We start from the raw sequence: 26993 nt of genomic DNA on the forward strand, positions 1-26993 counted from the left end.
TCTATTTTCTGAGGAAGCAAAAGCACCACAGAGACAGAACTTCTCCACTTTTTTTCTATTTTTTTTCCAAAGAGTTCTAAAATTAGTCAGGAATTTCGCTCTGTGTCTCTGGAACGCACCCCCACAAACTCTCTCCGTCACACACACCCTCTCTTACTAACATAAACAACAGCCTGTATGCTGGGCTAGTCTTCTAAAGGACCTTTAACACAGGCCTATTAACTGGAATCACACATTGTTTTTTCTTCCTTTATGAAGAACAAACAAAAAGTCTCCTCACCTCCCCACAAATACGATATTCTCCTCAATTTATGCATTTGTAATCTGTTGAAAATTAAGCTACACTGAAGTATAATTCAGTCTCTCCACTCTGATGCAATCTCTTGAATTCAGACAATTAAAGATGAATTGATACTGATGTAATTTGTTTCATTCAAGCATGCAAGAAAACTTCCCAGGAGCCCTGTCTATTTTTTCATAAACTCAACTTAGTTATGAAAAGCAGGGTTGCATCTACCCTACCCCCCATCATTGATGCATCAGACCTTGTGTCTATAATGCATCTGAAATAGATTTTTTTTAAAATGCAGAAATTGCATGATATTGGAGGAGCTCTCACCTGTCTTCCAGAGGAAGACCATCTCTTCTTCTCTCCTCCACCACCTGCAAATAAAAGGAAAACAAGACATCATTTAGTAAGGTCAACAATGTGAATAAATGCATTTTCTATCACAGTTTGGTCATAGAAACAGGTCAGTTGGGATATTTGTGCATCGCCCCATGTCTGCCACACATTTTGCAAGCATCGATATTGTACACGGGATAGAAAAACAAGTGTCTCTGACATTAATTCTGTTTTCAAAACGCACATGCAGCTAAAATTAATGAATCCATAATAATCAAATCATAGGGACAACAGTAGGAGATTTAGAAAATCAGGCATAGATACTATTCCTGATAGTATCAGCTAAACTTCTGTACTCCAGTCTGAGCATGTCTTGTGGAAAGCTTCCCAAACTCAGCTGAAACCACATACCTACACTGGAAAAACAGACACAGCTGTTTTTCTAATTATCTGACATAGGGCAGCGCGATATTCAGAAAGCTGTTGCAATGAAGACCTAAATAAAATCTAAATATATTCATTCAAGCAATGCACAACTTGTTGTGAGATTCATTTTATAGTTAGTAGGCAATAAGACCCAACTACAACTTTTAAATCAATTTAATCCAGGCTGTTGTAAACTAATATTTTAGTAATCGAGTAATTTATCAATTATTCTTATGATTAATCAAATAAAAAAAGATAAAATAAAACATTGGTAAATCTAACATAACAGCAGTATTACTATCGCATATCGTCAGTCCAATTTTTCACATTTGAGCTAACATAACTTTTCTGTAGTTTAGAAAATTAACCTGTAACAATAATAGCTCACTTTCTAAGTTAACCTGAAGAAAAGTTACACAAAAATCTGAAATTATATTCAATTCAATAATAAAGAGGCAGGCTCACAAATACGCTTATAAAAAATGTCTATACTCCAGCTTTTGGTTTATTTATTCATCTTCAGTGAGTTTAACAGATTAACTCTCACCTTGCCCAAACATTTATAGCTTTTGTGTTCATGTTAGTGACAAGATTTGACTCCTTGTCCGTCACACTCAGAAACATCTATCAGCTACGTGCCACCACGACATTCTCTGCCACCCATTTGTTGAGACCGTGATGATATGAAATACATTTTCCGGTTCGTCCATAAAGCTACACTTACGTTAATCATCTAATGTGTAGCCGCCCGCAGTGTTCAGTCTATCCGCTCACCTGCATAAATACACCTGCAGCGCTCTTCCCTGCCGTTCGCTCTGAACCACCACCAGGCAGCAGTTCAGGGAGAAGAAAAGCTGCTATACTCCAGGCATCGCGCCAGTCATTTTAAGGATGATTATTGGGCTCCCGAAAAACGACAAAGACCCGGACATTATCATGAATCAATAAAATCTTCCTGAGCCGAACTTGAAAACTAGACGTTATGCTACTAACACTTAGCTTTCGTCAACAACTCAGACAGAAGTGAGAGCGCTGTGCAATGCAAGTAATAACCCAGTCGGAACACGGTGCATTAAATAATAAAACATAAATTAACAAAGCCCTAATCCAGACTACAATAAGTAATTAAAAACCTTAAGAAAAACGTTTTCATTATTTTAGAGTCAGGAGCAGTCATTATAGAGCTGAAAAGTTTATAGAAAATTGTGCAATGGCGATAATATTAGTAAATATTGCGATGATTCGCTCAATTGAGTGTCTTCTTTCCTCTCCTTCTCACCTGTGCTTCCATCGTTTGCTGACCTTTAAAATTTTGGGCAATGTCACTAGTAGTGGTGTGGCGATCAATCGATCAGTGATCATAATTGGTCAATTTCCGTGAAAAGTATATAATCGGTGATTGCCGATCGCTTTCTCTTGTTGCTGATCACAAAAGCCGATCACCTGTTTCTCATACAGCGCAGCCTGCAGTGGCCCTGTGTGCAGTATATCTCCCACTTTCCTTCAAAATGCACAGGCACGCAACCGCAAATCTTAAGCAATGCTGTGTGTAAACACTTATCTGGATGGGTATGATGGTCAGAAAGCTAAGCAAATAACCCAAAAAAGTAATTGAAGTCATCAAGCTAGATGACCAGCGGTGAAAGATGCTGGGTTCTACTCTTGCTGTTGGACCGCTGCTACACGCTACTGGGGAGTAATATGTCAGAGAAGTACAGACACTGGAGTTCCACCGTCTCCTTCAAGCTGCAGCATGTAACTTAAAAAAACTAAAGTTTTTACATATCAAATAAACTTTTGCTATCTCCTAATCTGAGACAAAGAATATATGAAAAAAAAAATTGCTCCCTCGGCAACAACCAATCAGAACCAGCACAAAGTAGCTAGCAGTAGTTCTGCTCTCAGGCAGTTTTGATTTGACAACTTAGGATTGTTTTATAAAGCAACCTGCATTTGCCGTTGAATGAATGTTTCCTTTTTTACATACATTATTTGATATAGGCAGTGTTGAGATTTGTCTGTCTGCATTATTTAGGCTATAATTTAGCTTTACTGTTAAATATTGTATTACTTTCAGTCATCCTTTTGACCAGTGGTCCCCAACCACCGGGCCACGGACCGGTACCGGTCTGCGGACCAATTGGTACCAGGCCACGCAAGAAATAATACAAAAGATACTTCCGGATCTTTTGTTAGTCAGTAAAAATAACTTGTTTCTTTGCACCCCTTTATTCCGCCAAGTACAACACACGAACAGACGACAAGAGCAGAAGAAGAGTACAAACACAAAAACATGTACTGCTCGCATAACAGTGCCCCTAGCGGATGAACATGTATTACAAACAAAAACAAAAGAGTAACAATCTCCCACTTTTCTTAAAAGAAAAAAAATTATATATATTTTTAAGACTCATGACAAAGCACATCCATTAAGGATTTTGTTAGAACAGTTTCAACATGATGGAACGTGAAACATCATGTAAATGAATTTATTGAAGAATCCAATGTCCTTCATAAAGAGCCTTAAGGAGTGAGGTTGTGGATGCTCCCTTCTTTGTTAAAGTCTGTGAGTTGGTCTTTTGTTTGAGACCGCAACACTTGAACTTTCTTAGTTTGAATCAGCTCTTTAATTGAACTGATTTCCAGGCGTAACCTTTTCTCTGTAACAAACTTTGTTGACTTAAGTGCATCTACAAGAGAGAAATTATCAGTCACACACATTATAGGTGGAGGACAAGCAGTACTACCAGCACTGAGTTCAGAAAAGAGTGTGGAAAGAAAAATGGCATTATCAATCCCCTCAGACATAGCGAGTGTTTCACCTGCCAGTGTGCTTCTGACAATTCTCTTAATTCTCTTTGACTGCCATGAAATGGGAGAGAACACTGTCACCCATCAAAACGATTTAGTACCCACCTTGAGTACCCCCATCTGAAAGATTTCCAAAGGATGCATCAGTGAATGTAACCATCCTTAAGTTTCTGTCTTCCCCAAGGTGTTGAAAATTCAATTCAACTGACTTGGCCTTGAGCTTACACACAACTCTGTTTGCTTCATTAATGGTCTGTACTGTAGCATGTTTGAGACGAGATGCTAAATTGCTAGCATCAAACATGACATCAGGCCTGCTCTGTCTCGCCACCCACAGAAATTGGCCCATCTTCGATCTGAGCTGCTCTGTCTCCTTTTCAGTGAGAGGTGAAGCTGACTTTGCTGCTCGTGAGGGTGAGAGGTGTATGGACTGCAGGTGCTGAATGTATGTTTCTTGGTGTATTTGTACCTTCTTACCTTTAGTAACAAGATCTACCCCCACATAGGAAAAACTATTGTGTGCTTCACGGCCGACATTAAACTTTGACCTCAGGTGAGGTAAGACTGACTCTGAAAACATGTGTGATCCACCCCATATAAAATCATCAACATGACAAGCAAGTACACCAGTTACATTTTTGTGCTCATCCAGCCAATAGAAAACTGCAGGGTCAACCTTAGACACGACGCCTCCTGCTTCAATCATGATGGTTTTTACCCTGTTATACCAATACAGTGAAGCATCAGCTAACCCATACACACATTTTCTCAGTCTCCAAAGCACACCTGTTCTATTGGCCTCTGGGGGAGGTTTGATGAAAATGTCTCTAGACAGTTGCATTCCTTGTAAAAAGGCAGATTTAATGTCCATAGAGTGAAGTTCCCATTGTTTTTGACATATAACTGCCACCAGGAGTCTCAGTGACTCTGAGGCACAGGTTGGAGAGTCCTTTTGTAGGTCAGAAACTTGTAGCTCCTCAAATCCTCGTACAACAAGTCTTGCTTTTGGTATTATTCCATTTTCAGTCTCTTTCAGAGTGCACACCCAACGAGTGGAGACACACTTTTGTCCTTTGTCCTCAATTTCTTCAAACACTTGGTTCTGTTTCCAGCTTTTTATTTCATTTTCCTTTGCTTCATCAAACGACATGTCCTTACTCACAAAAACATCCTCGTGCGTATCCATATCCTCAGCATCTGCCTGGACGTGAAGATCCTCCAACTGTGACAGATCAGCTGATTCACTGTTGCTAGCCACTCCTGCAGGCTCAAGCAGCTCCAAGTTAAACCAGTTCTTGTATTTCCCAGTTGCTTTGCCAGCACGGCCCAACACTTTGGCTTTTTGTGAGACACCCTCTGCATTTCCAGGAGCAGGCAAAGGATAATTCTCAGGATTTACTGCAATAGTGTCTCCTCCTCCATTCTCTTCAATGATGTCCACTGTATGTTGTTCTTGAATGTTCTCCTCATTGCAGGTAATCTGAGGCGCTTCATTCTCGTGAGTAACTTTTCTCAATCTGAGTTGATGCACTCTGACGCAGGTGCCTCCGTGTCTAACAAAAACGACTGCACCATCTTGACCAATCACCACTCCTGGTCCTTTCCATTCTGGACAATCCACTCTTTTGTAAAAGACTTTGTCTCCAGTTTCATATCGCTCATCTATGGGCCGCAGCTGTTTCTTTAATGCTCTGCATATCCTTTCTGAACATTCTGCTTCTGTAAAAGCTTTTCTTGCAGCATGCAGGGCTGAAATGTGCTTGGAACCCATTCACTCTTGGTGGTGCCCTCTAGAGCTGGAACTTTGTCTATTAATAAAGAGGGCAGGCTGGGATTCTGCCCAAACACCAGCTGATAACACCAGTTTTAAAGTCCCTCCACTGGCTCCCTGTAGCTCAAAGAATAGACTTTAAAATACTGTTGTTAGTTTATAAATCACTGAATGGCTTAGCACCACAATACATCAAAGATCTGCTGTTATTGTATCAACCTTCCAGACCTCTCAGGTCTTCCGGTTCTGGTCTGCTCTGCATCCCCAGAACCAAACGAGGAGAAGCAGCTTTCAGCATCTATGCACCACAAATTTGGAACAAACTTCCAGAAAACTGTAAAACAGCTGAAACACTGACTTCTTTTAAATCTCAACTAAAAACCCAGCTGTTTAGAATTGTATTTGAAATGTAATCAATTACAAACTTATTGATGGAACTTGACTTAATGATTGATTCTATATTGCATTGTGTTTCTGTGTTTGTAATGATGTAAAGCACTTTGAAATGCCTTGCTGCTGAAATGTGCTATACAAATAAAATTTGATTGATTGATGTGGGCTGTATCCATGGACACTTTGCAAAAAGTTCTTTGCCATCAGGGCCCAGTCCATGGCAGTGCTCCAGTCACATCCAGTACTTGCTTTGACTTTCAGTAGGATCTTCGTCAGAGTTTGATTATGGCGCTCTAACAGTCCATTGCCCCACGGACTGTAGGCAGGTGTTGTCTTAACTTCAATATTAAAGTTCTCGGCCATGTCTCTCACTTCCTCGTTATTAAACTCACCACCATTATCACTGAACAACTTTTGTGGTGGGCCATGCACACTGATCCAATCATGGATAAAACGTTTGACTATTTCAGAAGACCTCTTGGTGGTTAAGACACTACCAGCACTGAAACGGGTGAACTGGTCAATAATGTGTAGGTACCAAACCCCAGGTTCAAATTTGTGCAGATCTACAGCAACTGTTTCATTGTATGTAGATGCCAACGGTAAGCCGACAGCAGGATTTGGTTTGGTCTTACAATATTTTTGACACACTTCACACTGGTTCACGACCTTTTTCAGCAGGCTGTCACATTCTGTGTAATTGTTGCCAGAATTAGTCAAAAGTCTCTGTATTTTATCAGCAGAGGTGTGTCCAAACTGCTTATGAAGTTTCTCCAGAACTTTCATCTTTTCGCTTGTGTTCATCTTGTCTGTTGCAGTCAGTATTTCTTCCTCAGTAGCTTCTAATAGCGTATCAGAGTGAATAAAATTTCTATTTTCACTGTCCACAATGTTCACACAGTAATAGGCCTGTCACGATAGCAAATTTTGCTGAGCGATTAATTGTCTCAAAAAATTATTGCGATAAACGATAATATTGTCTGAAGACCTTTTTACACTGATTTAATGGAAATGACGTAATAATGCATGTGATTTCCTGCCAAAAATAGATACACTTTATTTTCAAAAGAATATTTAACACTGGAGCTGATAAACAAAATAAACAAAACAACCAAAAACAAAATGGATTCTCAGTCTCCATTAACAAAAAATGTACTTGATAAAAACTAAACAACATAAAGCCAAAGTGGAAATAAATACTGCATTCAACCAAAAGAGTGCAGATTATGAAGTCTGTATATTATGTTGCCCTTCAGTAATAATTAGATTTAAATAGAGAAGATGGGCACATCGACTACCTGATGCAATAATTCACACTACATGATTTTTTGCTCCTATTTTTCCCCTTATGACAATCTTAGAACGTTGGTCTTTCTAAAATTGTGGTGTGTTACGGTAGATCGTCGTTGCCGCTCCGATCTAAATCAGGGTTTTTCCCCGACTGGGAGAGTTAACGCAGCCTGTTGAATGTGAGAGGTAGCCAATCAGAAAGCGCGGATTCTCCTCTGTGTTTTTTGAGGGGAAATTACGTCGGGGAATCCCAAACAGCTGACACGGCGCAACCCGAAGTCCAGCCGACGTGGAAACAACATTAATGTTTATTCAACATGCAAAGAATATAGAAATGACAAGAGGAGGAGTTGGAGCGAAATTGCTACCGCAGTTTATAAACCCGGTAACTTTTCAGCTGTTCTTCGTTAACGTGACGTAAATAGGTTATAATGATTTTCATTCGGTCAGGACTTTACGATGACACTAGTTACATGCATTGCAGGTAGATTGTAATAAAGCATTGATTAATGTCTGGTTTTAAAATTAGTTCACTGGACTTGTAGCCATTATTTTGTGCCCATTGTTGGACACCACACGGCTAATGTGTGGTCTGTCAGGTTTTGAAAATGGGCCGACAATCGGCCGACAGCTCTAAGATCGTGTCGTGTGCGCTGGGCTTTACACTAAGGAAATGAGGAAGGGAGGAGTCAGTGGAGAGCACCGGAGTTAAGCCTTTTTTCATTCAGTGTCATCAACAGAAAGAGAAAAAGGCCGGAAGAGACGATAATGCCGATAATTGAAATGACGTAGATAGTTTTAATTTATCGTACGATTAATCGATTAATCGATTTATCGTTTATGGCGACAGGCCTACACAGTAATGACCTGAACTAGTAAAGTCCAGTTTGACAGGCTGGTTAAACATTACTGCACTGTCTCTTTCCATGTCCAAAACAGTCCCTGCCCTTTTTAATGAGGCTTTACTCAGAAGCAGCGGGATGTTAGCAGGTACTACTTCAGTTTCTATATTACACTTTGTGTTGAAAATTTTAGCAGGTATCTTTACCTTTTTGATGGAATAGACGATTTTTCCATCTCCAAACTTGACAGACCTGTGACTTTGTGTTTCTGTCTCTTTCATAATCTTCACACTTTTCTTTTGTAGTACAGTACTGTAGTTGTCCAGCCACTCTTGTCCACAAACTGTCCTGGTGCAAGCAGTGTCTATTATTGCCGAGCCAAAACATTCTGTCATGAATATTTCTGCATCTGTTGGTGATTCTTTGGTGAATAGAGTTAAATTGCACTCTTCCACGTCTTTTGCATCCTCAGCAATTTTAACACTATCAGCTTTTTGCGGACAGTTTTTAACCCAGTGAAACGTACTTTGACACACTGCACATTTTGACCGTCGTCCGTACTTATCCAGCGGGTTTGTACCGGGCTGTGTAGTTTCCTGATGGGGACTTTGCCGCCAGAACTTGCCTTTTTGCCGCCGTTGCTCCGTTGCAAACACGAACTCCTGGCTAATGGCTTCTGCTGCCGCACCTCTTTTCTCGCCAAATATTCTCTTCAAAGCGGACTTCATAGAAACAAATGTTACATCTGAGCATGCCGTTAAAGCCAGCTGTCTGTTATATCCAAACACGCGGTGTCCAAAAGCTTAAAAGCCAAAACTGCGTCAGGTAGCTCCATGTTGTATTTTTTCATGCGCGAGTAACGCTGCTCAAAATCAATAATATAGTCCGCCATCGACATGTTAACTTCTTTTATGACTCGGTCAAAATCTGAGTACGCCTCACAGATCCTGTCCTTTTCCTCTTTTAGGAACAAGTCATCTAGTTTAGCGAACAATGTGGTCATTCCAGTGTCTTTATTTAGATCGTCTACCAGAATTTCCATCGCCGTGTCCCGCGCTCTTCCAGACAGTCCCAGGGCAACAGCAAGCGCTTGCTTTTTCTTCTCCAAATCTGTAACTCTCGTCCAAATGTTGACTTCATTCTTCCAACTTTTGTAAGGCTTTCGTTCTTCAAACGTTGGCGGAACTCTGTAGTTACTAACCATCCTCTGCTACCAATTTTAGTCAGTAAAAATAACTTGTTTCTTTGCACCCCTTTATTCCGCCAAGTACAACACACGAACAGACGACAAGAGCAGAAGAAGAGTACAAACGCAAAAACATATACTGCTCGCATAACAGTGCCCCTAGCAGATGAACATGTATTACAAACAAAAACAAAAGAGTAACACTTTTATTTTGAAAATCCTAAACCGGATTTTACCGGTTACGTCTTGCGCGTCAAAATTGAACCAACTTGCAGCAGAATGAGTAACAAAACAACATCAGAGTACTGCGATGTTGTCATAGTGACAACATCGCATTGACCACAGATTGACGCATCTGTGGACAACATGGACATTGATTGAGAGACGATCTGGACAACCCAAAGATTGTCTCCCCCCGAACCCTCCGAACAACAGCATCAGACTCGATACTTACGACGTGCACCCCCCACCCCGGTCCGCAGCAAAATTGCGAAGGGCTGACCGGTCCGCGCCACTAAAAAGGTTGGGGACCGCTGCTTTTGACTGAATATGTGTTGCATTGTGCCTGCAAGTATTTTTGCATGTTTTTGTCTAAATTAGACTATTTTATGATTCCATTTCGTCAGATCACATAGTAGCTTTTATACCTAAAGTGAAAAATTAACACTCAATCCATGTGATGAGTATTGGTGATCGGCCCTCATGGTGATCGGCATCAAAATCGGCAAAAAACAACATGATCAGAGCACTAGTTATTGGTGTTCGGTAAGGGTGTGATGAGATGTGAAACTCATTACAAGACAGTACACAATATTGAGTTTACAAGAATGAGACTGGACAAGATTTAAGTACCACTTTAAAGAAAGCAACATGGCTCAATTTTATGCAGAATACAGAATAAAAGGAACTTTATTCTGTATTTTTCCACCAAAAACTCAAACTCATGTCTTTTTTGTGGCTTCTTGAAATTCATCAGACCTTAGGTAGTGCTTCAACGAGGCAATGTTTGAAGTACATTTACCATTTCCCAGTTGCTGCTGATAGCGTGTGTGCTGGGATTGTGATGAAGCTCAACATTCCCCTAGACATCCAAGCCATCGGTGGCTACAAACATGTTGCATATTATTGTTTTCATCCAGAATTTTTGCGTGATGCTGGAGGGCAGAAAGGCAATTCTTTTGGATGCAATTCATAGTCGCGCTGCAGCGGTAGAACGATTCTGTTATACTGAAACCTGAAGATATAATAATTTAGTGCAGTGCACCACAGCAAAAGAGAAAAATAACACAAACACATTGAAGAACAACTCAAAACCACTTGTATTCTCTTTTCTTGCTCTCTGCGTTGACTATGCTACACACAAACTTGTTGTCATAGCAACTGACTGACAAAGAGCTCCAACTTGTGTATCAGGATTTAACAACAAAAAGAATCAAACATTTCCCACAAAAAGAACAGAACATTTAGTTCGTTACAGTATTATGTTTTCAGGCTTGTTGTTTATTTGAACGTCTGAACATAGCGTTGATTAGCTAATTAAACCATTTGCTCTATTGATGATCTGTTAGAAAGTTGATGTGTGGGTTGAGTTTTTTGGTTAACTGAACGAAAACACACAGAATGTACTTCATTGCCTCGTTTAAGCACTGTCCTAAGGTCTGGATAAATATAGCTGATTCTGCAGCACATCGGTATTTTAAGGTTGTCAGAGTCAAGCTAGCATAACTGACCTACTTTCTGCTACCTCTCTATTTTTATATTAATTAAAACTTTAAAATGGAAGTTGCTTGATATATAAAACTGGTCTGAACAGCTCACAATACATTATAGCATTCTGTTGGGGTTTCTCCATTACATGATACAGACAGTACCCAGAACAGAGCAGGTGTCTATCAACACCCTCTTGACCTGAACAAGTTTAAATGAGATTGAAAACACAACTTCAGTGTGTGGGACGTTTTGGACAGTCAGTGTGATCAGCAGCGTCTCTGCAGCAGAGCTCACACCCATATGTGATGATTTACTTCTGATTGACCAAGTGACACTTTACTTTGTTTCCACATTACCCAATAGAATCAGTTTGGCTTGCTTAGCACCTAAACTGAGCCAGAACCAAACTAAACCACAAATTGAGGCAAAAATTCCTAAATTTGCTATTATTTAGCAAATTTTTTAAAAGCTTGATTTTTCCACTTAACTTCACGGGACACCAGAAGAAGTGCTGCAGTGACTGGAGTTTTGTCCGGCCATATGGAGCCCACAGTACTAAGGTGCTGCCCCTCCCACACTTGTTGCCCCACTCTGCTTAGACAACAGGTTAAAGAAGACTCCCACATTTTTCCTATGTACAGTCCTTTAGAAAACATGACAGAAGTGACTTGGTGCAGTTTGAAAAGTTCCAACTGGTGAGTTTTCCAACTATGGTCCCAAGCACATTTAAAGGCTGGTACATTTAAAAGGGACCTAACATGTAAAATCCACTTGTTTAGCCATTAAGTTGTGTGTACTTTGAGTGTCTAGCGGTGCAAAAAAATGTAAACTTATTTTTTTCCGGTGCTGCACAGATATATTTATATTCTTTTTCGGTTATATTTTTTGCATATTCATTTTTCTCTATTCCCTGTAACACTTTTCTTGTCATGGTCCGTGTTCGGGGATAAGCAGCTTGGCCGTTTCTGGACTATTGAAAATGGCATTTTACACTAGGTGCTTGCAGGGGTTGCCCAAGATAACAGTTAATGATGTACATCGATCCAAAACCCCTACAAGAAAGCTAGAGAAATGTATTAAGATGTACATTCACAGATAAGAAGGTGAATTTTACTTTCTTTAAACTTTGTGGCTAACATTAACTTTATCTTATGCTAGTAGACAATATTTTCTGACATTTCCATTATAAAAATGTGCTATCTAAAGATTTTCATTCATTCTAATGAACAATGTTTTTTTGTTTGTTTTTTTTTTTTTTTTTTACCATATTTTGTGTTTATTTCCAAGTATATTATGTATGTTTATTGTCGTAAGTGTCAAACAGAGACCAAGTATGGCTCGGGCTTTTTGCTTCTGAAGCATGAGGAAGCACAACAAGCCCCATAGCTTAAAAGTAGAGCAGCACTGGTAATTATCAGAGTTCTAGTTCAACTGACTGTTTAGATTCAAAGTTGTTGCTTTTAGAAAAATATGATTGTGTTCCTTAAGGTCTCTGTGTTTTTTTGTTTTATTACTTTTGCAAGCTTCTTGTGAAGAGCTCAAATAGGATGGTGTTTACAGCAGCGTCTACAGGCGGATCAGTTGCTCCGCTGTCTGGCTCTGGTCTGATCACTCGTTCCCATACACTTATAAACTTTCTCTTTCAGGCTGAATACAGAAGTGATTCCATGGAAATAACACAACTCCTTTACCATCCGTCTACCCCAGGTAGTTTTAGGCTAAATAAGCTGATCCAGAGTGAAGTGAAGGCAGCAAACTTTGCAGTGCGGCGTTAGCTTTAACTTGTTCTGACAAATATTTACAAGCCACCGTCTTCATAATTCAGGATCGTTTGGAAATCCATGAAAACTTAAAAGCCCATTATGTTTGGAAGACAACAATGTTCATGGTATTGCTTTATTTGCTTCTGAAATACGACTGTCTTTTCTAGCTGTCATGGTAAATCAAAGCGGAAGCAAGAAAGGATATGATGTCAGCGCCGTACATGCACGTAAGTGCATTTAGGGCTGGGCGATGTATCATGATATTTTCTATTTACGATAGTTAAAATGGCTATATTGCAACTATCGAGTACAAATTGTTGTTCAAATAATAAGCTTTCGCCATCAAATTCACTTCCGGTATGGTTTATCCGACACCCTATGAATGCATCACTAGTTCTTCCCCCACCCCAACCTGAAAAGTTTCTGCCAATCACGGTGCGCAGAGAAAACAAACAACATGGTGACAGCAAGAGTTTGAGGCGAGCCGTGAATGAGACGGTAACTGAAGAGGAATCAGATGAACTAGTCTAGTTCCGAAGAGAAACAGCGCTGGACCGATAATTTGGCAGTGGTTTGGATTTTCTAAGGAGGATGTTGAACAAAATGAGGTAATTTGCTAAACATGTTATAAAACTATTGCCACAAAAGGTTGTACCACAAATGTATTTCCCCCCTAATGAGACTATTCTTTTACACGCTGTTCATAGCCGCGCTGCTGCGGCAGAACTAGTCCGTTAAAGTGAAACCTGGAGACATAGGTATGATTCATTTAGTGCTATGAAATGGGAAAAAGTAGTTTTGAGTTTCATAGAACTCAAAACTACTCATTCTTTTTTTCTCTCGCTCTCCTTACACTAAACGTACTCGTTGCCATAGCAACTATGCAACTTTATGTATCAGGATTCAGAACCAAAAACACTCAAACATTGCCCCCACATAGAGCAGAACATTCAGTTTGTTACAGTTTTGGGTTTTTAGGCTTGATGTGTATTTTGCAATTATTAATAAATGATCACTGTTGTACATTAGCCACCGCTGCTATTAGCCAAGCTAACAGAGTGGTGGTTGATTAGCCAATTTAAACACCTGATCTATCAGTTCAAGTAGAACTGATAGATCTACTTTGCAAGTAGACAAGTCAAAATGTTTGGTTCTAGAGTGTAATTACCCACAAGATCCCTTATATCCTTCTGAAAGTTCGCCATCTTCATTTTCCTGCTTTGGGTCAGACTGATGGGGCGTGAAATGTCTCTCACATTTAAAAAGACAGCAGCAAAATAAGTTGCTCTAAAACAAGCCTCTGATCAAGGGTCTGTGTAATAATGAGTAATTCAGACCAAAGCATTGCTGTTCTACTTCATATAGACCATATGTTAATGATTTATATATGAAAAGGAAGAATTTTAAAAGCATGATATATCCACTTTAATGGAAGCAGCAGATTTTTTCCCCCCTCCAAGACAGCACAGAAAAACAGACAATTTAAGAACAGGGCGGCAGGTGAAACTTGCACAAGCAATTGTTAAGATGTGTTTAAACGTGTAGAATTAAAGCTTAACTAAGAGAAAACTAAAGACTGTTTTTATTTCAAATTAGACCAGTGTTGTCAAACTCCATTCCTCAACAGGTACAACACACCTGAATGAAATGAGTGAGTTACCTCCTCATGCACTAGGTTTCCACGGAGTCGTGCTTATAACCTATGTAATACAGAACACACAGCTGAGAACCAGCAGCACCGGTGTAGAAAACACCAATGCCATACTCCGTTTAATACAAATTGTGTTAATTGATAGAGATGGTCACTCTATTCATTGTTAAATATGACACCCAACAATATCAACAATTTCACAAACTTCAATGGTTTGAGTGACAGAACATATTCAGTTGCTTAAATTGATATGAATATGGTCATTACTGCAGTATACTGAGGGAGTATTTAGAAACTTTATGAACACATACACTGAACATATAAACTGCATCATCTGCATTTTTTTTAAACACAGCATACATCCTTTTGTTAATCTACTAAAATGTACCACACAAATGTTTTTTAAACAATGTTTTTTCCTTCTTGCAATTTTCAGCACTTTCTCTTGATTAAGAGTCCTACAGAAAATGCTGTCCTCAGCACTCAGGTAGCACCAAACGTCAGGTGATGACCTCATGACAGGTTATCTGTAAACACTAAACTACCACTATGTGTATTCTCTGTGCTCCATAATTACATAATCATCACGAATGTCTACAGCAAAAATGACAAGAAAAATGCTGCAAGAATCAGAGAAAAAAAAAAAATCTTTTATGAGAAACGGACAAAACAAACTGGATGTGCAGAAAACTAAAATGGCAAAGAAGACTTTAAACCAACTTACAATACACTGTTATCTTACATTAAATAAACTATTCAGTGCACAATTAAATAATCAACTGCAGAGAGTGGTCCTTCTCTGTGATTTCTTTAGATGTCAGAGCCTGAAATTCACTTTTTGAAACATGGGGAATTTGTACACTTTAGGAGGTGGCGGTTCAAGGTCGTGTATTACTAGGCCTGTCGCGATAACAAATTTTACTGAGCGATTAATTGTCTCAAAATTATTACGATAAACTATAATATTGTTTGAAGACCATTTTAAACTGATGTAATGGTAATGACATAATAATGCAAGTGATATCCTGCAAAAATAGATACACTTTATTTTCAAAAGAACACTAAACACTGGAACTGGTAAACTAAATAAATAAAACAACCAAAAACAAAAATAAAATTGACTCTCAGTCTCCATTAACAAAAATTGCACTTGAATAAAAACTAAACACAAAATAAAATCAAAGTGGAAATAAAAACTACATTCAACCAAAAGAGTACAGATTATGAAGTCTGTATACTATATTGCCCTTCAATAATCATTAGCTGTAGATAGAGAAGACGGGCATGTCCGGCCACCTGATCTAAAAGTTCACTCCTCCCTTAAGTCCAGTTCACACTACACAATTTTTTTGCCCCGATTTCCCCCTTACAACAATCTAAGAAAGTTCAACGTTCTCATGACAGGTAATGCATCACATAGGCCTGTCACGATAGCAAATTTTGCTCAACGATTAATTGTCTCAAAAATTATTGCGATAAACGATAATATTGTTTGAAGACCTTTTTACACTGATTTAATGGAAATGACGTAATAATGCATGCAATTTCCTGCCAAAGATAGATACACTTTATTTTCAAAAGAACACTAAACACTGGAACTGATAAACAAAATAAACAAAACAACCAAAAACAAAAATAAAATGGATTCTCAGTCTCCATCAACAAAAACTCACTTGCAGAAAAAAAACTAAACAACATAAAGCCAAAGTGGAAATAAATACTGCATTCAACCAAAAGATTATGAAGTCTGTATATTATGTTGCCCTTCAGTAATAATTAGATTTAAATAGAGAAGATGGGCACATCGACTACCTGATGCAATAATTCACACTACATGATTTTTTGCTCCCATTTTTCCCCTTACGACAATCTTAGCAAGTTGGTCTTTCTAAGATTGTGTGGTGTGTTACGGTAGATCATCGTTGCTGCTCCGATCTAAATCAGGGGTTTTCCCTGACTGGGATCTTAATGCAGCCTGTTGAATGTGACAGATAGCCAATCAGAAAGCGTGGATTCTCCTCCATGTTTTCTGAGGGGAAATTACAGAGGGGAATCCCAAACAGCTGACACAGGGCAAGGAGATGATATGTGGAAACAACATTAATGTTTATTCAACATGCAAAGAATATAGAAATGACAAGGGGAGGAGTTGGAGCGAAATCGCTACTGCAGTTGATAAACCCGGTAACTTTTCAGCTGTTCTTCGTTAACGTGACATAAATAGGTTATAATGATTTTCATTCAGTCAGGACTTTACGCTGACACTAGCCACATGCATTGCAGGTAGACTGTAATAAAGCATTGATTAATGCCTGGTTTTAAAATTAGTTCACTGGACTTGTAGCCATTATTTTGTGCCCATTGTTGGACACCACACGGCAGGAACGAACCCGATCGAACCGTTATACCTAGGATTTCTGTCGGCTAATGTGTGGCCTGTCAGGTTTTGAAAATGGGCCGACAATCAGCCGACAGCTCTAAGATCGTGCAGGATAAGATAGTGCCGCTGGGCTTTACACTAAGGAAATGAGGAAGGGAGGAGTCAGTGGAGAGCACCGGAGTTGAGCCTTTTTTCATTCAGTGTCATTAACAGAAAGAGAAAAAGGCCGGAAGAGACGATAATGCCGATAATTAAAATGACGTCGATAGTTTTTATTTATCGTACGATTAATTGATTTACCGTTTATCGGGACAGGCCTAGCATCACATATACAATATGGATAGAGAGAGAAACAAAGAAGCTACAGCTTACATGTATTACTGTTTCCTGTGCGAATGAAAAAAAAAAGCAGCAATGTAGATGAAATTCTGTATGGGATGTCTGTGTTAGACAAAAAAATCTTTAAAGCCGGCAATAGGCACTTATGCAGATTTTACTTTTGTAGCATGTAAGATTTTCCCCATTTTTCAATCAACAATAGTGGGTACAAAAGTCAATTTTTTCATACTTTCCGGAGCTACAAGTGTTATAAAGTTGGAACTTCTCCATCAAGCATAAACCGAGTGGAAATCATGTCTACTCCATTTCTGTTTCAGAAAAAACTGTGAAAGTAAAATCATTATTTCCTGTCTAACCCCAGACAGGTCTTTAGTCTAACATCTTTATTTGTGGTTAAATTTAAAGTCTCATTGATCTAATGGGACAAGATTTATTGTGTTAATTGGTAATCACCCTTAAATCCACCTCTGAAGGTGTCAACATTAGATTGCAAACTGAACCTTTCATGAGAGCTGTGTATTGCAGCCCCATTTCTCACCTATATGCATATCAATAGAAGATTCCTGCTTCTGAGCAAACATCACGGCTCCTGCTCTGATTGTATACAGGCTGAGAGCTTACACTGCACTGTTTGTGCTTGAGATGGTCCTGATTCAGATTTCAAGGAGACATGGTAGGATATGGGTGGTTTTTGTTAAATTATGTGTGACTGTGACTTGCTGGACTCCTTTGACCTGATGGTAATGTTTAGAATATTATAAAACTAGGACTAACCTCAGACTTTGAAACGCCTACTGTTCCTGTCTAAAACTGACTACTGCTTAAAAACAGCCCTAGCTGAAATCTAACTTGTCATTGAAGCTACCAACAAGTATGATGTAGGGTTAAAAGAAAAAAAATACTGTGAACCATTTATGATCATTCCAAAATCCGACTGAGGCAATTTGAAAAACACTATGCCTATTGAAACCTAAAGCAATACAGGACATTCCCTTAAAGCTGCCAGCATTATTGTTACACATGAAACTTCGTGTGCGCACACTCCTCTGTTCCCTGTTAGAAGAGATCAGAGGCCCTGACCAGCCCACTAATCAGCACTTTGTCCAAACCCTGCAGGCCATAAAATTAGATAAATTGTCTCTTTTACAAGATAACTTTTTGCCTCTTGTGACATTGTTGGTTACAGCCTGCTCACCCTTGTTGTTCCTTATTTAGCTTCATTCACCCTTTTGGAGCAAAAAACCTCATCATTTGACAGCGCATTGCATCAGATACATATTTGTCTTCTTGGACATCACCAGCATCACTTTTAACCACTGTACACTTTGAAATGTTGCTATACTTCTCCCCACACCTGAGCATAGAGACCCTCACTGTTATGGTGCTGCTTTGGAGCAGATTTGCCCTTCCAGGACTGACATTCCAGATTCACTATCAAAACCCTGATCTTGTTCCTTTGAGGATGTCTCTGCCTCTTGTGAGACTGCCAGTTAAAAAAACGGGGAGAGAAAAGGGAATGATTTTGGACTTCACATGGCATTCTGACCTCTGGTCCTCCATCCCCTTTACTTCTATGTGCAAATGGCTGAAGTTACAGTATGTCTCTCATTGAAGCTTGCAAACTTTCCACAGGACAGTTATGGCAACCCGCAGTTTCATGTTGTGCATTTTGAGTTGTGCATTACTTTTTGCTTTTTTTGGAATCAAACAAATGGAAGAATAGATTCTGCTGCAAAAGATAAAGCCACAGCCCCTTAACCTAAGCCCCTGCTGATTTGTGTCCTTTACAGTCCTTTGTTTCCACAGGTGAGAAGTGTCTGTGGCAGATTGCAGGCGCAGCATTCTCAGATGGTGTGAAGATGCCCTGATGTTGAACCAATGTTTGGTTAATTTCTTTTCTTATTTTACCAAATGGACTGTGGTGGATGCTCCTCCCACCACCACATCGTGTTAGTATTTTTCTTTATATTAGTTACAGTTTATATGTTTAAGTTAGTTATTTCATTTAGACATATATTTTCTAATGGGTGAACACTTTAGTTAATGTCTGTCTGAATGGTTTATTTACACTTGTTTTTTGTTTGAGGTGCTGTTGATTCAAACCAGCTGGAGGAGGAAACCTGAAGCATGCCATTTGTTTTTTGAAAGACTGAAGGAGGAGACTTGTTTCAAGTTGTTTTTAATTAGTTAATTTTGTCACTTAAATATTCACTTATTATTGTTTCTGCTAAGTAAAAGTAGTTTTGCTTTATTTGTTTCATAGAATGCTTTAGTTAATTTTGTATTTATTTGTTCTTTTGTTATGTCGTGCCTCCCTCGTGGTAGATTTAGGTTACTCCACCCCTATTTAAGCAGCCTTTTGTTCTTTGTTTGCAGGTCAGTTTTGTTTGTGTTCAGTTAGTGTTCAGTTGACCTCAGTTAAATTGGGTCTAAAATTGTTATTTATTCTTTGACTTAATTTTTGCATTAAATCTTAATATTTTGCTTGCTATTTTTGGAAGAATTAAATTGAACTTTTTCTACTTTGAACATTTTTTTGTCCTCGTTTGAGTCTGGTCCCTCACATGGACACACATTTGTAGTTATGCAGAAGACACTGCAAATCATGCACAGTTTGTGCCGCACAGAATGTGGCAAGAAACCTTTCTAGGGAACACAGAAACCTTTCTAGGGAACACAGAAACCTTTCTAGGGAACAGGCCACTCCCCTCCACTGGTGTTTATAACGGTGCAATGTTATCCTACTGTACAACCTTTCCACTGTCCTTTAAGTCTTATAGGCTGTGAAAGCAGCACACTCGACCTCTGCAGACCCCTTTGCGCTGACTGGACGACGGTGAAGAAGAACCATAGCGAACACTGGTGACTTGGCAAGGAACCTTCCAAGGCCTTTTCATGACTCAGGCTGCTGAAGGAGCCAGCTGGATCCACACAAGCCAGTGCATAGAAGTTCCTGATCCAGGAGATGACCTCCAACCTGACTTCAACCAACCTGATTGAAGCAAGAGAGTGGTAAAAACTTCCCTCCAATGGTGTGTTCAAGTGCTAGAAACCTCTGACACCAAAGGAAGAAGACATCCGGAAAAGACACCTTTCGACCCCTACCAGATCCCAAGAAGAATTGTCAGCAGGAGTTCATGTGCAAGGCCTGCACAAGCTTCATCAGCATCATCTTCCTTCAATGAGGGTTGTGGTTGCTGCTGCTATTGCTCCTACCAAAGACATGCTCCAATTTCCATGAAACAAAGACACTTGCATTTCTGAGAATGGAAAACAAATAGCTAGTAGCTTTCTTCCATGGTTTTAAAGCCCTCTACGAAGGCACCTCAAGAAGAAAAGAAAAAAAAAATTCTTTTACTGTGCTGGCTTATTATGATGACTGATCTTCAACCTGTAGTGGCATACACCAAACTGTTTTATCTCTTACACAAAAACTCCCAGAGGCACCAAACTTTCAGTGACTGATCATCTTCGGATGCCCTACATTACCCAATGGTCAAACGATGACATCACTGAAGCCAAGCACCCTGAGAACAGGAAGTGTCATGTTTTACTGTGAACGGTAGCTATCTGACCCCTTTGACCTAATCAACATGAAACTGTGTCCAGAGACAGAAGACATGTTGGTGTGACTAGGTTTCCAACACCAACATATTTCGTTAAAGCAGGTGGGCATGGCAGCATGGCGAAGTGACCTGTAACGCCGTTGCCATATGTTTGGTTCTAATTTCCACATATTTCAGCCAAGCTGCAAATTCACTGTGATCGACTCTTGTGGTCCAATATTCGCTGTTGTGGCCTAATTACTCCACAGTGCCCCCTAGAATATTTCTTTTTTTAAAAGAATCAGCCCCAAGCCATGCTGTAACCCAGAATTATGAAACATGGCACACAAGTGTGTCTTGTCAGGACCTACAAAAAAGTCTCTTGGAGCCATGGTCCAAACCCAAGAGGAAGTTGGCAATTTTGGATGAAAGCCGCCATCTCGTCTTTTTTATTGACTTCGTATCTGAGCGTACTCATCCTACAGCTTTTGAGATACAGAATTCAAACTCAGTCAGCACAGTCTTGAGGCACTGAAGGTCAAAAGTTATCCTACAATTTTTTTGTACATCAAAGCATGTGTCAAACTTTGACAAGTCGCCATAAAACAGCAAGGTTCAATAACTTCCAAATGCAAGGTCACAGCTGCATCAGACTTTCTATGTCTCATTACAGACCAGCCCTCATCACATTCACATGATCAATTGATGATATCACCTTAGCTCTGCCCATTTCCAATAGGAGGTCCATGTCTTACTTTTACTCTTTCATTCATTTAGTTTTAAATCAGTGCCAAGTAGGCTATTCCATCACCTATATCTCCTCACTACATCAGCCGATCTGAACCAGATTTTTTGTGCATCGTCAAGAGCGCTGCCGAACACATCGATGCGTACCGCCTGGCGGACGGGTGCACAAGAGTAGGGCTGTTGTAAACGAATATTTTAGTAATCGAGTAATCTATTGATTATTCAATCAAGTAATCAGACGAAAAAAATTATAAAATAAAATATTGGTAAATCTGGCATAACACCAGTGTTACTATTGGATATCAATATCAGTCCAGTTTTCCATATTTGAGCATCCCTAACAGTTACTTTTCTGTAGTTTAGAAAACTAACCTGTAACAATAATAGCTCACTTTCTAAGTTAACCTGAAGAAAAGTTATACAAAGATCTGAAATTATATTCAATTTAATAATAAAGAGGCAGGCTCACAAATACGCTTATAAAAAATGTCTAAAATCCAGTTTATGTATTCATCTTCATTCAGTTTAATAGATGAACTCTAACCTTGCCCCATACCTGTCAAGCTTCAGGTTTGAGAATACGGGAAATGTCGTCTGGAGTGGGGGTTCTTGGGGTGGTGGTGGGGGGCAGGTGAACGAATGAACATAAGATGGGGGTGAAGGTGAGTAAATAGACCAAGGGACTGACAAACGTAAGTCCAGGAACCGGTACACCAGGGGACGAAAGTAAGAACAGGGGCAGCAATACAGGATATTTACAGCACCTTCGTTCGTCACACTCAGAAACTCATCTACCAACCATGTACCACCACAATGCTCTCCGCCATCCGTTTGTTCAGACCGGGACGATACGAAATTTATTGTGCAGTTCGTCCGTAAAGCTATACTTACACTATAAGCATCAACTACTCACACCGACCCCGTGTTCAGCCTATCCGCTTACCTGTATAAATACTCCTGCAGAACTCTTCCCGCCGTTCGCTTTGAACCAACAGTTCCCAGAGAAGAGTTGCCATACTCCAAGCAACTATGGTGGCCAGAGCGGCGCTAAGCTGTGAGGGCCGTTCGAGGCTGCTTGGAGCTTTAATTTTTATTCTTATTTTTCCAATTACACAAAATATCAAACCATATCAAATGCTTTGTCCACTAAGTCAGTCAGAGTGAATGTGCCCAGTCGAGGGGAGATCTGAAAAACTTTTTCCTTAAAGCTCAGGCAACCATACCAGTTTCTGTTTGTTATTAAAAACTCAACAGACACGAAACAGAAGCGCTACTAAAGACATAAATTAAATCTCCCTTTTGCCTAGCAGAGATGTCGAGTGCAGCGGATTTAACTCATGATGTAGGACTGGGCCAAGGTTGTATGAAGCCTTGAGCAGAATTTGATGTAGGGGTCCCCTCTTGCTGGAAAGAACATCAGCACAACTAACAGCATTTCAACATGGATTTAGTCAATTCTAGAAGAGGGGGCCTAGTTTAACTGGCCAACCTTAAAAGCAATCAGTGATAATTGTAGTTTACTGAGATGTATTTGTGAACAAACAGAGCTCAAACTCACAGCATCAGATTGTTGCTGTGGTAACAACAGTTTAATTAAGAAGATTGTTCTTTGAACTTTTACAAAGTAACTTGCCAGCTCTTTAAAATTTTAAATTTAAATGTTAAACGATTTAAAATCTTTTGATTTATGTATTTTGAAACCATTAAATAAAATTTAGCAGCATTGATATTCTCAATAAACAAATGTTACATTTATATATCTTTGGTCTGTGAGCAAATATTAGCATTTAAGGGGACCAGAAAGCCTGGGGAGCCTAAAGAGGCTGCTGACTTAATTTGAATAAAATAGAAGTGCAAATAATTTACTTTTATTTTTTTTTTGATTTGTTGTTTTTAAGACTTTATAGTTGTGGGTTTAAAGAGCATTTCACTGGCAATGTCTTCGCAAAGCATAATTACCCAGGATAATTTTAACATTTTCTGTTGACTTGACATCTTTTTTTTTTTTTGAACTTTTTATTTTCAAAAACTGTTTTATATCAACACACACACATGTCCACCCCTGTCACAACTCATAATTTACATCTTATTTACGCAGACTATTCCAGACATTTAACCCACACCAAGCTAACTGGTTGTACAATTCCAGCTCTGCCAAAAGTCAACTTAACATCTTTTAATGCAAAAACACAGTGGACCGCCCCGTTGCCCTGATCACCGGGCTTAGCAAGTTTTCTGGTGGAAACCCTGCAATTACTTACATCACTCTTAGGTTAATTTATTTTATAGACTTTACTCAGAAGCAGAAGTCGTGGAGCCTCCTGAACTACCATCATGCCAAAACCACCGGAGAATTAAATGCTGCAGAACCGACACACATTTATATTGAATAAATAATGTACAAGAGTCTAACATGCTGTCACAAACCCTGCATCTTCTCGATGTAGACTATCACTTTCAGGTACAATCCCAGTTAATGGTCACAATTACTGCAACAGTAAATGCGCAACAGTTGTGAGCAACGTGAGACACGCTACTAGCAGAGGCCATCGTTCAGCGTTAGCTTGTGCTAGCTGACAATTGATGTTCATGCCGAACAACAAGACATCATTATGTTCCTTTAAATTTCCCCCTTCGGGACTCAATAAAGTATTATTATCTTATCTCATCGCCATCATCTGCAGATTTATGTTGAAGAGTAGAAGAATTTCCCAGTCTTTGGATTCCTAACTAAACTGATCTGTATAAATTACGGTTGTGTTGGGCAACAACACAGGGACATTGCAAGCAAAAATAAAATTATGCCATGCAGCTCTGTTCTATGCGACTCGGAGAAAATGCATGAACGCATGCTCTGTTTTGCAGCCGACAGCAAAACATTTTTCTTTCCCAGCAGTCACTGCAGCAGAAACTTAACATCTTCTTGTAATGAAATGGGTGGAGCTCCACTGGGTTGCCATGTGAGGGGCGGGGCACGGTTTGGGGTTTGTAGATAACAGAATTGTGATGTAACAGTTTACAGGTTTTTTGCAAAAGGTTGTTTTGCAGACACCAGCAGAACATTTGCCAATTGCCAAAAAACAACAGGAGTTTGTTTTTTTTTTATCTCACGGACTGATGCTAGCACCAGGAGATACCCAAATGACAGGACAAAACATGCAAAAAGAGAATTTGCATGTTAAAAATGCCCTAAATCCTCAGCAAAATGTTACTGCTTTCACAGCCACACACACTCATTCATCGGCATTTGAAAGCTGGAGTATGGTGATTATGGGGTACGATTTACACACTTATAGTTCCTCCTCATACAAACATACTCAAGAAGGAAAGTGTAAATACCTGAAGCGGCACAAATGGGTCCGTCTCCTCTGGCTGCCAGACCTCAACCACGCTCGTGGACATCTGACTCAGAGCTTTGTGGGAATGAGATGAAATCAAATTAACATCTGATCATTAAGCTATGTGAAAAACAGACACAGTATCAGATATAAGCAGCAGATTTAGGTTAGGAGCTACAACTTATATTATGCTGCAGGCTAAACTCTCGTAATTCTTTATTTTTTTAGATTTATAAAACAATAAGCAAAAATTAATCAAAATATATACATACAACACACTCCTATGGTCCAAACTGGAAATTCAGTCCAGTTCATAGTACTAGGAGCATCTCTGATGTGCATGTTTCACCTGTCATAGGGTTCCTCCACTGAAAAACCTTATGAGTGAAGTAGTACAATTTGCATTTTTGTGTGCGATCTAAATTTACTAATATACTGTATGATAATAAAGGATAAAAAAAATCAAAAAATGTACTCCAGTGTTCAAGAATGTGGATATTAGAGAGCCCTTAACAATTGAGCCGAATTGGAAGTAAACGTAGGTCTTCTCTTATTTAATCAATTTTGAAAACATTCTAATAAGACACAACTGTTTTCAAGATAAGAATAATTTACTAAAATATCCAGAGACTCAAATGAGAAAAAAACCCCAAAAACATAAACACTGAGTCTGAGAAAAGAGTGGCAAATTGAAAAGGACAATAAGTAGGAAACCTTGTGATTGACTTTTAAAAAGTAGAATCAGAGCCTGATCTGTCAGTTTGACTCTTTTCCAGAATAGCTCCCAGTTTTTGGTCCTAAACATCTCTTTTACCTTTGGAACCTGGTTTAAAATGTACATTAATAAAATGTACAAATAAGATACCTCACGTTGTCCTGAAATCTCTCTGCAGGTTGGAGGAAGACATACTGATCAAATATTGTCACTCACTCACTGTTGTCGCTACAATCCATCCATAGATCATTTGCACAGATTGCTATAAAATAACTTGGCGTAATGACTTTACCTTTCCCATAATTTAATTTCGATGCAGTCAGCTGGTGTTTTTAGGTGAACACTTTTTTAATAATTGGCACAGTGTGCTCTACTAGTCTGCTAAATAGGCTAGAACTTATTAGTTTGTGGTAGGACTTGCTTCTGATTGAGATTAAATAAAAACGAATTGTAAATATGTCCATTTGTATTGCACATTTCTATTTTAAACTAGCGCTATATAAACAAACTGAATTATTAATAAGAAGATATCTGAACTTGTAGTGAATGACAAGCAATCACATGAGCCAGGAAACGAGTCCTGCTCGGGAAGTTGACAAAGACTGTTTGCTAGCTGCTTGTTTAGCAGCAGGTTAGCTCAGAGGCTAACGAACTTAGAAAAAAAAACACTTTATTGCTAATGAAAAAAAAACATTAAGTGGTGCAGAATTGCTCTAAAAACCCCATCTAGATTTTATAGTACGAACAGATTACATTGGTCGTAGAATAGTTAATCGTCTCTACCATTTTCGAGCCTAACGCAGTCAGGTAGCTAACTTCATTTTTTTTCTCCTAGAAACGGTTGTTATTGATTCAGCCCGAAAACGCTTAAAACAAAGGTGAGAACAAACCTTGCAGCTGAGCCTCTCCGTGTTGAACGTATGGTAGAAGTATCTGAAGTATTCCTAATAATATATTAATCCACGATTTCCTGTGACAGTGGCTGTCTTGTTGGAAGTCCTGTAGCCCCGCCATGCCGCCTCTGAGCTAGCAGCCTGCGTGTTTCGCTGCGTTGCTCTTTCTGTATCAGAGCTGCAGCAGCAGCTTCCTCGTAGCCCGCTGAAAACACAGCGTGTAATGGGTGTAGCTCCCATCACTGCTGTTCATGCACGTCTGTAGCAGAATAAAACAAACAAGTGTGACTAAAAGGTATCAAGCAACGTTATAAAGTACTCTGAAGCGATGGAATGTTAATAACAGGGTTATTTCTTTTTTCATAGTTTAATCCCGTCATTACGTTCACCACCCAACCTTCGGTTCAATTCAGTTTGCACAGCACTAAGTCTATATAAAAGTTATTTCATGATACTGCAGCCAGACATAATCTCATGGAAGAAAACTGTCCAGAAAAAATGTAAAAAGCAGACGGCAATGACTCTTCAGCTTTTCATCCTGAACAAGCAAAGGGCGATAGTGGAGAGA

The 26993-nt window shown here is 39.2% G+C and overlaps 1 protein-coding gene across 4 annotated transcripts in view; it reads right to left on the reverse strand.

Moving 5' to 3' along the window:
- tmem131l (transmembrane 131 like) overlaps nt 1-26688 on the reverse strand; it is a 95074-nt gene extending 68386 nt beyond the window's left edge. For 2 of the 4 annotated variants that reach the window (XM_032563570.1, XM_032563569.1), the window contains exons 1-3: nt 26423-26665; nt 24819-24892; nt 620-663 (exon numbers count right to left, since the gene is read on the reverse strand). In XM_032563570.1, coding sequence (XP_032419461.1) covers nt 620-663; nt 24819-24892; nt 26423-26546 — 242 coding nt within the window. In that variant the 5' untranslated portion in view covers nt 26547-26665. Of the gene's footprint in view, nt 1-619; nt 664-24818; nt 24893-26422 lie in introns of all 4 variants that reach the window. The other 2 variants (XM_032563571.1, XM_032563572.1) reach the window with 2 other exon arrangements.
- Between the last annotated feature and the right edge of the window lie 305 nt (nt 26689-26993).

The sequence above is a fragment of the Xiphophorus hellerii genome, chromosome 5, assembly GCF_003331165.1.
Source record: "Xiphophorus hellerii strain 12219 chromosome 5, Xiphophorus_hellerii-4.1, whole genome shotgun sequence".
In the NCBI taxonomy this organism is placed as follows: Eukaryota; Metazoa; Chordata; class Actinopteri; order Cyprinodontiformes; family Poeciliidae; genus Xiphophorus; species Xiphophorus hellerii.